We start from the raw sequence: 18,621 nt of genomic DNA, 5'->3' as shown, positions 1-18,621 counted from the left end.
AATACCATTTTAGATACTGTGGCAATATGTTTTGACAGACAGGGCTTTTTTTTTGTTAAGAGCAAAAAAATATGATTAATTACAATATTAAAGCATTTCAGCTTTCTTAAATAGGATAAAACTAATAAGTAGGGCAAAATTCAGCCCTTGTTTAGTCACTTCTCTGTTTGGCAAAACAGTAGGCAAAATAACAGTTAAAAGTGAACATCCTTTTTGGAAGCATTTAACTCTGAATCAGTCGTGCAATTGTTTTATTTTATTAGAATCACTTATCGTGCCGCTGTGTGCTTTCATTTGCCTGTCAATACAAATAAGACAAATAAAAAAAGATCATTTTATATCATAATACATTGTTTTTCATAACAAACATGGATCTGGTGCATACAAAATATATTTTTACAGTGTAAACAAGGATCTGATCCATGTAAATGTATTCAGCAGTAGCACTATATTATTTCTATCTTTCTGGTAATTTTGCATAATAGTTTCTTTAGTGATCAACTACAGCAGCAGAGTAGTTTGACAGGGGTTCTTACTCATTTCTGCTGTAATTGTCAGCTTTAGTCAGGCTCCACCATTACCTGTGTTATTATCCACATGCAGTTACAACTAAATGGAGAAGTAATGGAGGGGGGCCCACTGGTTTGTGTCGCAGCTTTACTATTTAGCAACCGACTGAGCCGTCAGCTGATTAACCTGCATTAATTCGTAGAATAGAGGGTTGCATGAGTCGGAACTGCGCACCTGTACTTACAAAAATATATTTCATTTTAAGAAAATCCCTTTCAGATACTTTCCTCAGAAGTCAGAATTTACAATGTCTCGGCAAAATTGAGCCCAATCTAGTTGGAAACTGCAAAACCAATGGTATTTATGAACAGAATTAGAAAACCTGACTGACTGGATGATATGATAATGTAGTTTTTTGATCCTGTAATACCAATGGGGCAACTTGTTTGATTATGTTTCTATTATTATTATTATTTTCTTTTTACATTATTAGACCTTTACATTTTATATTGTAATTAAGATACAGTGTTTTCATTGACCATTTCTGGCACTGGTGGTTGGCTCAAAACCAGTAAAACACAATAGAAATATATTCTCTGATAAACTTTATAAAAGCAGACTCAGTATAGTTCTGATGAAACAAATAGGGAGACATTTCTTAGTGGATGACATTAGCTGAGGGCGTGGAAAGATTTTCATAAATAAATGAGCAGTATGCAGTCCTTCAAATTAGATTAACCCCTAAATTCAGATGTGATTTTGATTTATAGTCAATAATAACTCGGTGTGGTTTAGTAGGAAGCTCCTTGAATGTCAAATTTACAACCCTGCTTTGGAATCCAATATTTACCAAAGCAGCATAGCCCTTTCCTGCATGTACTCACACTTATTGCAGCTTCGTCCACACTGAAATGGGAGGCAAAAAACAGCTTGAGAAAGTCCCTGAATCTGCAGGAGAGAAGAGCTGAAAGAGGAGATGTGAAAATCCTCTCTATCATCCTTTCAAAAGCAGATGGTCCTGACAGAAAGCTGAGCAATATTTCATAGCTGTTGCCATGTCTATTTAAACTGAACAATCATATTGAGCTCAGAGTGCAGCTGGGAGTCAAGCAGGAGTCTGGAACCAGAGGCACAGAATTAATCATTTGCTAAAAATATAGAGATGATATGATGATTTCATACAGCGGTTTGCTCAGTAACTAGAAGGTAAAATCCAAGACTAAAGTAAAATATGTATTTTAACTATTGCAAGAAAATCTGTTTACAATTAGCTCCACAAAGGTCCTAAAGTATACAGAGCGAGTGTCTTGGCCCTGGTTTCACCTTCAACTTGATGCACTGGGCAGGGTGACTTCAGTCCTGCTGACCTTTACCTCATGCTCTCGCTTTTTCCATTCAGGCTCCAGCTTCCAGACAGATATGATGCTAATTGTGTTAGTCTAACTGCTTCAGCAAGTCTAATTCTCCAGGGGGCGCCACTCACAAAGCACCGTTTGTGCTTCCCAACGAGCTCCATGTGACAACTGTGACACAAGGAAAGCAGAGGAGAGAAGCCAAAGTGAGGAGGGCACCTTGGAGGGGGATCGATGTAAGGATGTTGACTCAGGAGAAGCAGATGTAGGGTCTTAATTAATATGGTTATGTCCTCAGCCATGACCTCAGACAGGAAAAAAGCGGGGGCGACTGCAAAGGAAGTGGAATCTGATCGAGACACATTAGAAAAGAGATGAGGTCATTACCACTGTGAAAAAGTATTTGCCAGTTACAGAGTTTTCACTCTTAAATGTAAACGTACAAATTTTAATATCACAACATGATAACCTAAGTAAATTCAATATGCAGTTTTCCAATTATGATGTTGTTTATCAAATGAAAACAACACTTTGCTCTTTGCAGAATTATTTCAAATTAGCCACACTGAAGGGGTTCTCTATTATGAGCAGTCTGTTTTATGTGAAGTCATTGCATCTCAAATTGATAGAAGTCTCGAGATTGACTAGCCCACCCCAAAATGTTTTTTTTACAAGGCATAGATGGAGTTGCTGGTGTGCTTTGGAACATTTTCCTACTGCATATTAATTACACCTGTGCTAAAGCTTAAAACTGTTGCACATTCTCCTTTAGGATTTGGTAGTAGAGGGCAAAATTCATGGTTCCATCTGTAACAGCAAGTTCTGATGGTCCTGAAGAAGCCTGCAGCCCCAAACCATCACACTACCACCACTGTATTTAATTGCTGGTATGATGTTCTTTTTTTAAAATTGTATTTTTTCCACAATGGGATGCATGCCTTCCAAAAAAGTTGAACATTTTCTCATCAGTCTCAGAAAATATTTTTCCAAAAGTCTTGGCAAACAAGACAGTTTTTTTGAGGAAATGCAGGGTAGGCACTTATTTTCCTTTTGGACAGCAGTAGTTGTCTTCTTGGAACTTTCCTATGGATGATTTCTTCTTGTTAAATCATGAACAGTAGACTTAAACTGAGGCAAGTGAGGCCTGAATGGGCTCTCTCTTGGAACTCCAGCTTCATCCCACAGTCTGAAAACATGCATTTTAGGTTAAGCGGTCTCAATAAATTTTTCTTAGGTATGAGTGTGAGTCCAAAGTGTACCCCACCTCTCACCCACTGACCACTTAAAAAAGACACCAGTCCCCCTTGTTGCCCTGCAAGAATAAGTGGATACAGATAATAGATGGATGAATTCTATAAAATCTATAAGGTGGCAAGTACTTTTTCACAGTTGGGTAAATAAATGCCTCAGAGTTGTGATGCTCATTCACAGAATGTTCTGATTTTTCTATGGAACTTTCAGTGGCATTTTTGAGCTGGTAATAACTTTATACATGTCACTGTATCTGATGGCCACACTTATGAGTGATTCACTCATCCTCATTGGAAAAAGTAATAACTAAACGAAAAGAGATGCTATTGTCTAATCCTTGAGCAGAATTGGATGTTAGATTATTTTTCTCTTATAACTCCCTTTTAGGACACACCTGGCCATCCTGGGTCCTCCTGAGCAACATCCTCCAGCAGAAAAAGCTGCTGCCCTCAGGCCTGCTGCTATCTGAGAGCAGTCAACCTGTCTGAAACAACCCGGCTGTCAGGTTTTTTCAGCTCATTCAGATCAATCTGCAGGACAGCAGCCTCTGTGTTTTCTGAGAGAGGAGACACAGGTGTGCTGTTGCTCTTATCGACAGCAACATGGTCATCATCCTGCCTGATGCAGATAGAAACACACAGTGCTGCTGCTGAGTGAAAATCTCTTATCTCTAAGAAGTCAGCTGTCAGAAATGAAATTGCCTACATTTACCATTGACAAAGATTTTTGGGAGGCAGTTCTAATACAATAACAGTGATAATGATAAAGTTTATCATTAAATCCATGAGAATAAGAGACAATTTCCAACCAGACTTGTTCTTATTCTCTAAGCTCTGTCTGAACTCTGCAGTCTGTTAAAACCTGGTTATTTCTTTTTAACAATGATCTCATCGACAATGGGCCACTAAAACATCCATTAAATCTGGCTTTAACTCACAGTGCCACTTGACGAGACATATATGTCTGTGTGGTCCTTTGTCATGGTAATAATAACAAAGGCAATATAGCCACCCAACCCCCTCCACAAATCTGCCCAGCTCTGGACAGCCGGGCATTAGCAATCCATTGCAGCATGCAACTGATTTGGCTTTCTCTCTTACGTGTTCGGGTTTCCAGGAGAGCTGGGTGTGAGAACTATAAAAACATCATTATAGCATTTCACTGGATGCTGGGAGGAGGGGAGGAACACCAGTAATAAGAAAGGCCTCTTCGGGAGGTCAATTGGCTGAACATCCTGAAGATACAAAAATGTTATATATTCTTTTTTTTTAAAGATAGAAAAGATAGATATAAATAGAAAATAATATCACTTTTAAAATAAATGACTTCCTTAGCAAAATAAAGATTACAAACATAAATTTACATCAATTCAAATCTCATGTAATTAACAATGTACAAGCAAAACACTTTAAGATTAAGATAGCTGGCTTTTATTTTTTTGCATTTATTCCTTTTTCTGAATTTTTTTCATTTCATTAATTAAATAAATATATGAAATTTCATTGATGCATCAAAAAATTACATATTAATAGAAACAATGGTCAAATGTTGCTTGTTTTATAGGTAAAGACCAAAATAGAGCTGCATCTTCAAGTAATTTCTTATTTTTCTTTGAAAAAATGTGTTGAGGGGAGCAAAAAAGATTTCAGAATGAGTATTATGGTTTCTAGTTGCTTATTTTCGCCGGATAAACTATATCATGTGTATTATCGGAGGACCAGTTAGACTGCACTTCTTTAAAACTAAACCCACTAATAATCAACATTTACAAGATTAATTTTATAAATACTACTGCAAATATTAAAAAATAATAATAATTTAAATAAATAAATAAATCATTTGTCTGTGCTTTGTCTCATACTCTAAACAGTTTTTTATTCCTAGATGAAACCACTAAAGGAGCTGCATCCATTAACATTTACGTTTCCTTCCCATAGAAAGTACTCCTGGATCAGTGCTTCTTTGTTCTCTTTGTGTCTCTGCTCTGTTCTCTCAAACCCCCAGTCGGTCGTGGCAGATGGCGCTCACACTGAGCCTGGTTCTGCTGGAGGTTTCTTCCTGTTAAAAGGGAGTTTTTCCTCTCCACTGTCGCTACATGCATGCTCAGCATGAGGGATTGCTGCAAAGTCAACACCAGTGACTGTCCACTGTCTCTACATGCTCATCCGGGAGGAGGGAATGCTGGAAGTCACTGACTGGATGTAATCTGCTGGGTTTCCTTAGACAGAAAAACCTCTTAACCAATATGAATAAATAACCGAATCTGACTGCACTGTTCGATAGTTAGGATTAATGTATGTACCTGACTTGAAATCTGTATGATTCGATTGAATTGACTTAGTCCATTTTAAAGTTACCCACTTTTCACACAATACAACAGGAAACAACACTTGCCAATTATTTTTACCTCTGCCTTCCTCCCTCCCTGTTGGATGGAGTAAGGGGGAGTCAGGTTTAGCCTAAACCGGCTCAGTTATGGTTGAGGTGCAAACACACTCTCCATTTCTACTACCTGTGCGACCCCTGCTCTTTTCCAGTGGTTGTAATCAGTCTGACAAAGAGAAGTACCCCCAATCTTTGTGGTTTTTAGTATAACAATGGCAACCAGTGGGCTCTACATGGACAAACTTTATCAGTTTATTATTTTACTTAGTGCTCCTACACATAGCCCATTCTAAAATGGCCAAACTCTAACACTGGTTTATTCTAACCTCCCCAACAACCCCGCACCATTCCAAACCCTTTGTGAAGTGCCTTGGTGCTATATAAATAAAACTGAATTGAATAAATATGTTGGAACCACAGCCATGGTTACAACATGAAAATCTGGTACGAACTTTTCTGAAACTGTCAAAATAAATCGCATTAACCCACTTCCAGCACAGCTAGGAAAAAGGGGTAACAGCGGACTTTCCGTGACCTCACTGTCCAAATAAAAGCTCTGCTCTTGCTACATCCTGTCTCTTCTACGTGGGTCTCCCCCAGGGAATCTGGACAGAGAGACACAGCGCGCTGTCTCTTTGCTGGCAAACAGACATAACTCTTCAAACTGGATCCAAGAGTGTCATACGATCACGCGATCATATGCACTAAGTTAAGTACGAATGAATTGCTGTTTGTGTATCCGGTATTCATTCATGAACGGTGGTAATTAAGGTACAAGAGTGGCTTCACTTTTCTCTCTGAGGTCTACAGAAGCCGAACTGTGTTCTAGAGAGTTCCCAGCAGAGACCATGTCTTTACGATGCCGAGTGCAGCAGTTTGCCCGGTCTGCAGGAAGGACAACGCGACTGCATCACCATGGCTACAGCAGTAACGTGCAGTTTGGCTGGCCGACAGAGCAAGCCGCCCCTCCCCACAGCTATAGAGGTAAGCTGCAAGCTAACCTTTTGTTCACTGTGGATTCTTTCTTCAAACTTCGTCACCCTGGATAACTTTTCCTCAGCAAGGTTCACCTGAGAGGTTAGGTTTGGGCACAGAGAGAGAAGTAATTTAGAATGAAATAATCTAAACATTATTTTTGTTTTATGAAGTTTGGTTTTGTTTGTGTTGAAACTCAGCTATCTTAGTGCTAGCAGATTACCTGTAAGCACATTTGCTCAGTTTGTGTTCTGTGTTTGTGTTTGTTTTCAAAGTTAAGAAAACTTTATTTAGAGGCTGGTTTTTAAACACAGAAGATCGGCCATAACCTGCTGTCCATGCTTATGCATTTTAACCCGTTTTATTAGTGGGATTTTAAAGGTATTTGTGAGATTCTGATTCTGAAAAGCTATACGCTTCTTTTGTTAGCTTTAACTGCTAACAGCTAAGAACACGTGCTCGCCTGCTAAGATCATTTACCCAAAAAGGTTGTTAGTTTTCAATCCAGTAAAATAATATTTCCCTAAATATTATTTTACTAAACATGATAACTAGGTAACACAATTAAGCCCATTTCCCCAGAAAGATTTGGTTCTTTTTCAAAATAATATTTCCTTAAGTATTATTTTACAATTTCCTTAATGATATTTCTTTAAATATTATTTTACTAAATAAAGGCAGCTAATTAAACACCGTTGAGAATTGGTCATCCAGAAGATTGATTTTATGCAGCAAATCATTCTTAAAATATTATTTTATTAAAATAATATTTTATCGGATCTTGCATTGTGAATGGTTGTCTAAAGGTATACCAATTATTGCCTAAGTTGGTTCCAAGACTAACTTAACTTCATTTCCAGATCCTTCATGATAATCCTTGGTTCTCAAAAATAAACATTGCATGGTAATGTTGCATCACTCTTTCGATCATGGTTTTCAACCCATCTTTAATCAACTTGTTTATATTGTACATAGCCATTAGTCGTCCTTATTCTTTAATTCTGCTTGGGAGTTTAGTTGGATTATTTTAGCATAGTAAAGAGTTTGTTGATTGAAATATGTTTGACTTGAGTTGACTTATTTTTGTTAATAAATTCTTGTATTTTAAGAAATTGTGTGAATTTATTCCTTGTGTGTGCAGTTTTGCAGTTCAATAATGTCAGAGCTTGGCCCATCCCTTTCAATTTTGTCCTAATACCACCACCTTACTGGGCTGGTATTCACAGGACAACCCTTAACAGACCGAAATATTATTTAATAAAATATTAATATAAATATTAAATAATATATAATGGCTTCACGATGGCGCAGTTGGTAGCTCTGTTGCCTTGCAGCAAGAAGGTCCTGGGTTCGAATTCTGGCCGGGGGTCTTTCTGCATGGAGTTTGCATGTTCTCCCCGTGCATGCGTGGGTTCTCACCGGGTACTCCGGCTTCCTCCCACAGTCCAAAGACATGCCTGTTAGGTTAATTGGTAACTCTAAATTGCCCTTAGGTGTATGAATGAGTGTGTGCATGGTTGTTTGTGTGTTGCCCTGTGATGGACTGGCGACCTGTCCAGGTGTACCCCGCCTCTCGCCCAGAGATTGGTGGAGATAGGCACCAGCTTCCCCGCGACCCACTATGGAATAAGCGGTAGAAAATGACTGACTGAAATAATATATTCATATTCATAATTACAACAAATACAATTAAAAAAAGAATTAAAATTTTTATAAATTTTTACATGAGCTAAACTGTGTCGGGAAGCTGATAATGACTTCTGGACCCGTTTGTCTAATTTTAATAAAACAGACCTTTCAGTTTGACTTTAAGGCTCATTTATTAGATTTCAATCCATTATAATCAAACAAGTTCACACTTATATAAGAAAGTTCAAAGTCAATCTAGTCCCAGAAACAAACTAAGTCTTAATTAAATTTATTTAAATTGTGAAATCATAATCTTCGGCACCTTTACAGCTTCAAATATGGAGGAATAAATTAGGCTCTGCTTCACTGAGACATCAAATCACTGAGATGACTTATTATCAAGCCAAAGCTTTTAATTTCTGGATGGGGATTTGTTTAAAAGGCAGTTCCTGGTTTATTTAGCAGACAATAATCTTGATAAATGTTAACTTGGGTAGTTGCCGATCTTTTCACTATGTCTTTATGTAATTCAGATTCAGCTCACAGACTATTACGCTTGCACAATGAGTCCTGTGACACCCTCCAGTATGCTTTTCGTCTTGAAAGATGTTTATTAAAATAATATAAAATATGGCTTCTTTAAAAACCTTTCAGAGCTGCAGCAGAGAATTAATGAGGTGACAACAGACTTTGAGATTAAACAGGGAAATAGGTGAGTGGTATGGAAAACAGAGGCATTAATAATTAACAAGGAAGCACATATGCCGCCCTTGCATGTGTTGTACACACAGGCGCTAATGCATAACTTTATGAATGAAAACGGGTGCATAAGAAAAATCTAACACTAGAGGGCAGCAGTAAGTTTATGCAAAAACGTTTCTGCAAATGCAGCATTATAAAAGGCTACAAGTCAGTACAGCTTGACAAGATATATATATAATCACACACAAGAAGCACATATTTAACACACACACAGAGCAGGTGGTTTGACACATTCCCAGTCTGTAGTGGCAGATGTCACACTCCCTGAGCCACAAACACACAAACACCTTCAGATCTGCATCATCCCGGTCTGTAAATACGCTCTGGGTGTCTCCCTCTCCTTCCTGCTGCTGCTGCTCTTGCTGCATTTTGGATTAACTCTTTGTTAAAGTACGGAACATGTTAGAGCTGCGAGCCAACTGGGCCATCCAGCTAAACGCGTGAGCTGCTGCTTCTCTTCACCATGACTTCACTAATCCCTCAGATAACTACTGATTTACCCTGTCAGTGCTTAAAGGTGTCATGTCCAACTCATTTTATGTTTCCAGTTTGACTTCCCACAAACACCTCCTGTCATTCAGCTGCTCAAGCCATTGGGTTGCTGCAATTTCTTTGACCATCGGAGAAGTTCTTCTATATACAGGTTCATTTCAAAATATTTTATAGAACATCGCAAAAAAGTTCAATACTTTTGTTACACATTTGAGAAAGTGAAACCTATATAGATTCATTACGCATGGAGTGAAATATTCTCAGTGTCGATTCCTTGTAATTTGGATGATTGAGGCTTACAGATAATGAAAACCCCAAATACAGTGTCTCAGAAAATTAGAACATTACATAACACCAATTGAAAGAAAAAGCTTTTTCAATGTGTAATTGTTATGTAGTGGCCATATTATGGCCTACACAATCATCATGAAAACTGCTGAATGACATGTCCAGAAGACTATCACTGACATCCTACACAAGGTAGGTAAGCCACAGAAGGTCATTGCTAAAGAAGCTGGCTGTTCACAGTGTTGTATCCATGTACTTTCATAGAAAGTTGAATAGAAGGAAAAAGTGTGGTAGGAAAAGGCACACAAGCAACAGGGATAATCACAGCCTTGAGAGGATTGTCAAACAAAATCCATTCAAGAATTTGCAGGAGCTTTACAAGGAGTGGACTGAGGCTGGAGTCAGTGCATCAAGAGCCAATACGCACAGATGACTCCTACACTTTGACTATAAATATTGCTTTCCTCATGTCATGCCATTCCTGAACCAGAGACGTCAGACGTGTCTTACCTGGGCAAAGGAGAAAATTAACTGGACTGTTGTTCAGTGGTTTGAAGTTCTCTTTTCAAATAAAGGTAAGGTTTTCATTTCATTTAGAAATCAAGGTTCTTGAGGTTGGAGGAAGAGTTGAGAGGCACAAAATCCAGATTGTATGAAGTTCAGTCTAAAATTTGCACAGTCAGTGATAATTTGGTGTGCCATGTCATCTGTTGGTTCTGGTCAACTGGGTTTTTGCAGTCCACAATCAAAGCAGTTATCTACCAATAAATTTAAGAGAAGTTCACGCCTTGTTCTGCTGAAAAGCTTTATGGAGATGCTGATTTCATTTTCCAGTAGGACTTAGCAATGGTCCAACTCTTCCAAAGATACCAAAAGTTGGTTCCATGACCATAGTGTTACTGTGCTAGATTGGCCAGCAAACATGACCTCACCTGAACCCCTTAGAAAATCTGTGAATTATTGTTAGGAGGAAGATGAGAGACACCAGGTCCAACAAGGCATATGGCCTGAAGGCAGCTATCAAAGCAATCTGAGCTACCATTACACCTTCGCAGGACAACAGGCTGATCACCTCCATGCCACGCCACATTGATGCAGTAATTCATGCAAGAGGAGGCCCAACCAAGTACTGAATTCATAGAAAAGAACTAACTTTTAGAAGCCTGACATTTCTGTATAAAATATCCTCTTTTTTTTTTTTTTTTTTTATCAGTCTTATGTAATGTTCTGATTTTCCAAGACACTCATTTTGGGTTTTCATTTTCTGTAAGCCTTAATCACAAACATTCCAATAAATAAAGGTTGAAAGATTTTCACTCCATAATCTATATATAAGTTTCACTTTCTGAATTACGTGACAAAAAAAGTTGAACATTTTGTTTACAATATTCTAACTTTCTTAGATGTACCTGTGGTGTATACAGTGGATTGTAAGATTATTTTTGCTGTCCTTCAGGATGTTTTGCTTTCTTGGTTTTGTTTTGAATGAAACTCGTCTCAAACTACTGTTAACCAAATAAAGCTGGGTTGGGATAGGATGCATAAAAAAATGCTCTCCTGGTTATAAAACAACTCAAACCTCAGCCCACACCTAGTGGGTAACTGTTATGGATGGAAATCTATTTGTGGCTTTTGTTGGAGCTGAATCTCCCTCTCCACCTCCTCAGCAACCAGAATTTTCTCCCTTTAACTGGTCAAAGTTTGTGTAATATGAAAAGTCTCAACAGGATGTTATATGCAGGCAAAGGTTGTTAACCTGGATCAATTATAATTCTGCTCACTTGTTTCTGCCAAGGGAATCACCAGTTGGAAACAGACAGAAGAGGAAGAAACAATATTTCTGTTACAGCTCCTCATATATACCAACTTCAAATGTGCCCCATTTTTTCATTGAAAATGCTTCTCACGCTGCGGTAAGCACTCGATGCTGAGAGGAAATGACAGAGAGATTGAACAAAAGACACTGCAGGGTGCTGATTTTCAGAGAAACTGACTTTCAAGCTTGCTGTTCTTTGTTTGCACCGCTGAATAAAACTGACAATATAAAATGATTCATACTGAGGTTTTTAAAATTACACCATTTGACTAAATCTGCTCCTCATGTTTTATTGTAGCATGTAATTTATGAAGAAATTTAGGACTCCTACTCTGTATTTAACCTTAATTTCTAAGAAATGTAACATGCAACAGTTATACAGCGAACATATTACAGGACAAAGTAATTTAATCATATTCAAACAATGCCCTGAACAGCAGAGTTTCAATTAGGCAAATTTAAGTAATTGTTTGCTTTTTTATTAGACAAAGCAGCATCTTGACCTTACCACATCTATGCATTGGGAAGCAGCAATTAGCCACCTTTCAACAGCAATGCAGACTTGATGCAAAGATTTGTTTTTGCAGCACACAGAGATGGAAAGCAATGCTCTCATAAGCCTTCCCTGGATCCAAAAAACACATGCTGCCCAAACAGCTAAACTCCCATAATACCCTTGGCAAATCTGCACCATTAAACCTTTGTAGAGTAACTTTCTTGTATGAAAAAGCAGTCTGCACCTCTCAAGAGAGCCACCTAATCTCACTCTGCCCTCAGAGAAGATTGGGTTCACATTCAGTCCCCATACTGTGTGAACAGGTATCTGCATGCAGGGTTGTTTCTGGGTTTCATTTTTTGTTCTACTGGTTTACCAATTTCATGGATCCCTTATGAGATGGCCAGTAGCTGCAGCCCAAATTTAAGAAAAATAAAATATCAACACTGCAGCACTGAAATACACAGCAAGACTGGATACAGTCCTGCATACGACTGCAATATTCAGATCGCTGACACTGTCCTAAAGGTCGTGGGTTAACATAGCTGAGGGTGACGAGGGCTGCTTCATCAGCACCACAGGGATGAGGAGAGAAAGGAGGGCGGAAGGGAGAATGTCATGTAAAGTAGGTCAGTGAGAAAATGTGATTAGCCAAAAAAACAAAACGGCAAACTCATCACGTGTCCGGAGACACTGGCTCCTGTATTATTTCCTCAGACGGCATTCAGATTTGTCTCGGAGAGACGTTACGCTCAGAGTAACACTTACTGGACAGGTTGGCAGGCACGTACAAATACAGAGACAGCTCCTTCTCCTCACTGCCTTACATGGCGTTAGAGTGATCCCTCTTGCCATTGCAGTCCTTTTGCATGGGGTTGCTACACACAGCCAATATTTCACAAACACAGCAAAACAGTCACCCCGATGTCCTGCTATGCTGCCATCCTGGGCAGCAGTGTCACAGCCTGCTTGGTTTCCTTTCAGGAAATCACTGGTTTGGGTTCTGACTTACTGAGCCAAACAGAATTCAATAAGGCTGCAGTTTTCTATGATTATTTATAGAAATCATTGAACTGTTCATACCTGAAACAACTGTTACTAAGCATTTTCCTAATTCATCTCAGTTAACATTTTAGCCCTGTCTGGATTATCTAGCATATCCAGTCAGAGGGGACAAACTGAAGCACAAATTATGCAATGTATTGGATTTTATGTGCACAAATTTTAATAATGGTACCTTTATCACAGCTTTTTATTTATATTTCTTTCTTAGGTATTGTTACAAATCACTAACCAGGACTAAATAAAACCTGACAAAAATTACTGAGCAGAGTGAATAAAACATTAGTCTGGATTTTGTTGACACATTTGTCCTGACCTGAGGGTTTCCAGCTGCTTCCGACTCCGGAGAATTTCTTGGGGATCTTGAGGGCACCTGCTGGCCCACTGAGGCGATGTGGCTCTTGAGAGGTGCCGAAGGCAGAGCTAAAGCTGATGGTCTGCTTGGGGTCTGGGGGATTGGAAGGGCACTGTGAACTGGTTTGGGTTTAGGGAGTCCTGACTTCATCTTTGAGGCCACCAGGATGGCGGGCATCTTCTCCCGAGTTCAAAAAATGACCAAACCGCACTCGCCTTCCACTGACAGAGAGAGATTCTGCCAGCTGTTGGCACGAATTTCTGTTATCTCACTTGGTGATCTTGATGTTGCCAGAATGAAGAAGCCACAAGTCAGGCTGCACTTGATCGATGTTTTGATTGAGGTGCAATCTTTCAACGTCTGGAGGTTGGCTGTTTTTGCTGGATCTCTTCAGAGGAGTAGGAGAGCCTTGCCAACATGCAGCGTGGGGGTTTAAACCTCATATTCGCACCTGTTTCCCATTATCAAGCAGCTTCAGCTCTTATAATATAGTAAATGTCCAAGGATTTCTTTATAAGCAATCTTTCAGAATGCCAGCAAATAAATCCCAATTTCCACCTTGAGAAATTCCCAGTTGCCTGGTGGCAGAGCACAAGATCCCTTCCCCTCACTTCTAGTTCAGAGTGAGAGTCAGCAAATAGCCAAAGGAGCCCAGTATAAGCCAAGTAGTTCCTCTTCATCTGAGCCTTGTGAATAATATCATTGCATCTAAGATACAGAAGGGAGGATGTAGTTTTGTCCAGTAAAACAGAGCAGAAGCAGGTAGAGAAAGGCAGCAGCGATGCAGCAAGTGTTCGCTCCGGCGACTGCTCTGTTTGTGACAGCGCAGCCTTAAAACACACCGCGCTCTACTCCACTGCACTCTCTCCCTCTCTGTTCAGCAGCAGGTGTGGCTTAGATCAGACTGACATATGTGGAGACCGGCCCAACACACACTGGTGGTGTCTTCACCAGCCTGCTGCTCTGTTATCCTGTTTGGCTCTCTGAAAAGCAACATTTATGAAGCCAAATGGAGTTTGCTCCGATTTCCCACTTTCCCCCTAGGATCTGGTAATTTCCTTAAAAAAATGCTTAAAATGGGGTAAATTAGCTCTCCAGTATCCAAATCTTTGACTAAATAAGATATTGCCTGACACTAATTTGGTTTAAAGCAAAGAAATTAAACATTTCATCAAAGAAAAGGTTTTCTAATGGTTCTAATGTAGTCTCATGAATAATGACATTAACAAAAGCATAAAAAAACAAATGGGCTGTTTTGAAATCTGGTAGCGTGACTTACTTTTCAGTATTCCCATCCTGTTCTTACTTCATTAGGATTCACTTTTTTCCATACAAGGATGGTTAATTAGAGAGTCGGTGTTGGATCAGCCTGATTCCCAGCATAATATGAAAATCTGCCAAAGGTTTGATTTATTTCTTACTGAAGCTCTGAAGAAAAAAACAAAGAAAATACTGGGCAAAGAAGAGAAATCATCTACCCTTATTAACCAACAACAGAATATCTGCAAATTTACAGAGCAATATCCATGTATTTTGATTCAAATGCATAAAGGTATATAGAATATAATAAAGATGGAATGTAATCCTGAATTCACATAGTGAAGTGTGAAGAAATGTACAGATTTAGGCCAGTAAAAGCTACAAGACCAAACAATTAATAGTTTTTAAAACTGCTCTTAAGATAGTTTCTTTGGAGGAACGTCTAAAATTATGCAAAACAGAAAACTAAAGTTTGTATTACAGAGTCTTAAGAGGATGACACATCAGAGTTTCTAGGAATGTCTAATTAGTGTCAAAGAATAAATGAAGAAATTATCAAGGAACAGAAAAATGACAAGAACACTGACAAAGGTACGCTTTAAAATTTAAATAGCAGACAATACATGGGGCTTTAACTAAAACTGTGTACTTAGAATAGAACAGACTAAAATTGAGCTTGACCCTAGATTTACCTACTTGACATCCTGATGGCTTTTCGTTTTATTTGATGTATCTGGACAATATGCTTAAAGTATGGAGAGAATTCTTGGCCATAAGATGCTTAAAACTAAAACAATAAAATAGAAACATAATTAAAATAAACAGCCAAACAAGGAAACATTTTCAAGGTAAGTTTTTTTAAGTATACCTTTTCTTTCTTAAATTTCTTAATTTTGTTCTGCTTTTGGTCTAAATAATGTATTTTTAGTTTCCAGTCTGTTTTGTCAAACTCCTATTTTTCACATTTAAACCTTTGACCCTAATCTATGGTGTAGGCATGTGTTGACAGAGGGGATAAAACATTACCGACTTGGCTGAAGATTCATCATCTATGCATTTTTAAAAGACGGGGAAAAAAACATTTTATCAAAAAATCCTGAATATAAAAGTGAAAACTTAAAAAATCTAAATTTGCAATTTCATCAAATTAACTTTTACCTTTCTTTCAAACCAAACTAAAAGAAACATTAGTTTACCTTTTTATTTTATTTTAAATACAGTTTGTTCCATTAACTTAATATTCATTTTACATTTCATTGTTTCTGCTTCAAATATGTTAACATAAACTTTATGTACCTTATTTGGCTCAACAAAACCACAGTAAGAACTGCCTCCCATCAATGATGCATTTATATCAGAATCCTTACACATACAGGTCCTTCTCAAAATATTAGCATATTGTGATAAAGTTCATTATTTTCCATAATGTCATGATGAAAATTTAACATTCATATATTTTAGATTCATTGCACACTAACTGAAATATTTCAGGTCTTTTATTGTCTTAATACGGATGATTTTGGCATACAGCTCATGAAAACCCAAAATTCCTATCTCACAAAATTAGCATTTTTCATCCGACCAATAAAAGAAAAGTGTTTTTAATACAAAAAACATCAACCTTCAAATAATCATGTACAGTTATGCACTCAATACTTGGTCGGGAATCCTTTTGCAGAAATGACTGCTTCAATGCGGCGTGGCATGGAGGCAATCAGCCTGTGGCACTGCTGAGGTCTTATGGAGGCCCGGGATGCTTCGATAGCGGCCTTTAGCTCATCCAGAGTGTTGGGTCTTGAGTCTCTCAACGTTCTCTTCACAATATCCCACAGATTCTCTATGGGGTTCAGGTCAGGAGAGTTGGCAGGCCAATTGAGCACAGTGATACCATGGTCAGTAAACCATTTACCAGTGGTTTTGGCACTGTGAGCAGTTGCCAGGTCGTGCTGAAAAATGAAATATTCATCTCCATAAAGCTTTTCAGCAGATGGAAGCATGAAGTGCTCCAAAATCTCCTGATAGCTAGCTGCATTGACCCTGCCCTTGATAAAACACAGTGGACCAACACCAGCAGCTGACACGGCACCCCAGACTATCACTGACTGTGGGTACTTGACACTGGACTTCTGGCATTTTGGCATTTCCTTCTCCCCAGTCTTCCTCCAGATTCTGGCACCTTGATTTCCGAATGACATGCAGAATTTGCTTTCATCCGAAAAAAGTACTTTGGACCACTGAGCAACAGTCCAGTGCTGTTTCTCTGTAGCCCAGGTCAGGCGCTTCTGCCGCTGTTTCTGATTCAAAAGTGGCTTGACCTGGGGAATGTGGCACCTGTAGCCCATTTCCTGCACACGCCTGTGCACGGTGGCTCTGGATGTTTCTACTCCAGACTCAGTCCACTGCTTCCGCAGGTCCCCCAAGGTCTGGAATCGGCCCTTCTCCACAATCTTCCTCAGGGTCCGGTCACCTCTTCTTGTTGTGCAGCGTTTTCTGCCACACTTTTTCCTTCCCACAGACTTCCCACTGAGGTGCCTTGATACAGCACTCTGGGAACAGCCTATTCGTTCAGAAATTTCTTTCTGTGTCTTACCCTCTTGCTTGAGGGTGTCAATAGTGGCCTTCTGGACAGCAGTCAGGTCGGCAGTCTTACCCATGATTGGGGTTTTGAGTGATGAACCAGGCTGGGAGTTTTAAAGGCCTCAGGAATCTTTTGCAGGAGTTTAGAGTTAACTCGTTGATTCAGATGATTAGGTTCATAGCTCGTTTAGAGACCCTTTTAATGATATGCTAATTTTGTGAGATAGGAATTTTGGGTTTTCATGAGCTGTTTGCCAAAATCATCCGTATTAAGACAATAAAAGACCTGAAATATTTCAGTTAGTGTGCAATGAATCTAAAATATATGAATGTTAAATTTTCATCATGACATTATGGAAAATAATTAATTTTATCACAATATGCTAATATTTTGAGAAGGACCTGTACTAAGGTTGTTTTTTTCCACTCAGCCCCATCCTGCTGGCACAGCTAAAACCCTTCCAGTAATTTACTCTACAATCACTGTTTACTTATAATGACAGAGAAGCCATCTAAAACTCAGCAGATGCCTACAAGAAACAATCCAAACCAAACAAATTAGGAGAAACTACCAGGATCTAAGGCACGAGAAAGTGCAACTTCTTAAACAAAGCTGGACTGTTGCATTTTACAGGTCAGAATGAAGAGATCATTTTGGTTCATCTCACTGAAGCTGTTGGATGTTAAACATTTAAACACTTACTCTCACTGCAGACTTCTTGGGAGCAGAAAGAATCCAGGGGAGGAAGTGTTTAGTATGGTAATCTTAATCCTGTTATATTAATTCCAAATTATGCAAATTCTAATATCTGATTATCGCTGAGTGCCATATTTTGCATATGTATGCATGTAGTATTGTTATTTAGAAAGTTCAGGGTTTGAAGTCCAAATAAATCACACTATGGATCCATTTCTTTCCAAACCAGTAGCAAAATACTGAAACAACTTCTCCGTGTGATAACTTTTCATGTTCCCATTCCAAATATAGCTTTAGCTTTGTCTGAGTGTATTACTGCAAACTGTACTTTAGTAAACCTAATGTTTGTATGATTGCATTGAACAAAACCGCCTTATAATTTTTGCCAACTACTCTGCAGGTTACACATACATAACCAGAGATCATGCCCACAGGAGATGATTCAGAAGCAATGAGGCCTCTCTGATTCAAAACACCCATATCGTGACAGCCATCCACAGCAGAGTTATTTGAAACATATAGGAAAATACATCAACTCCACCCTGGCTGCATCAAATGTCATTCTCTCATTTGGAGAATGGAAAAAAGGAGAAATCATGCGTAGCATAACAAGGGAAATTTCCATTATTTTCCTTCCCCTGTGATGATAAACATATGTCAGACCCACATGGATCACAGAGCTGCACTTCACAGAGTCATGAAAAAAACAGCCAA

At 38.7% G+C, this 18,621-nt stretch overlaps 1 protein-coding gene across 1 annotated transcript in view; it reads right to left on the bottom strand.

The window, feature by feature from the left end:
* nav2a (neuron navigator 2a) overlaps positions 1 to 14,096 on the bottom strand; it is a 129,995-nt gene extending 115,899 nt beyond the window's left edge. The window contains exon 1 of the mRNA XM_047364021.1: positions 13,335 to 14,096. Within this exon, the coding sequence (XP_047219977.1) occupies positions 13,335 to 13,550 (216 nt within the window). The 5' untranslated portion in view covers positions 13,551 to 14,096. The remainder of the gene's footprint in view (positions 1 to 13,334) is intronic.
* Between the last annotated feature and the right edge of the window lie 4,525 nt (positions 14,097 to 18,621).

The sequence above is a fragment of the Girardinichthys multiradiatus genome, chromosome 4 (genome assembly GCF_021462225.1).
Source record: "Girardinichthys multiradiatus isolate DD_20200921_A chromosome 4, DD_fGirMul_XY1, whole genome shotgun sequence".
Lineage (NCBI taxonomy): Eukaryota > Metazoa > Chordata > Actinopteri > Cyprinodontiformes > Goodeidae > Girardinichthys > Girardinichthys multiradiatus.
Note: the sequence above shows the minus strand (reverse complement) of the source record. Positions and strands in the feature narration are given on the sequence as shown.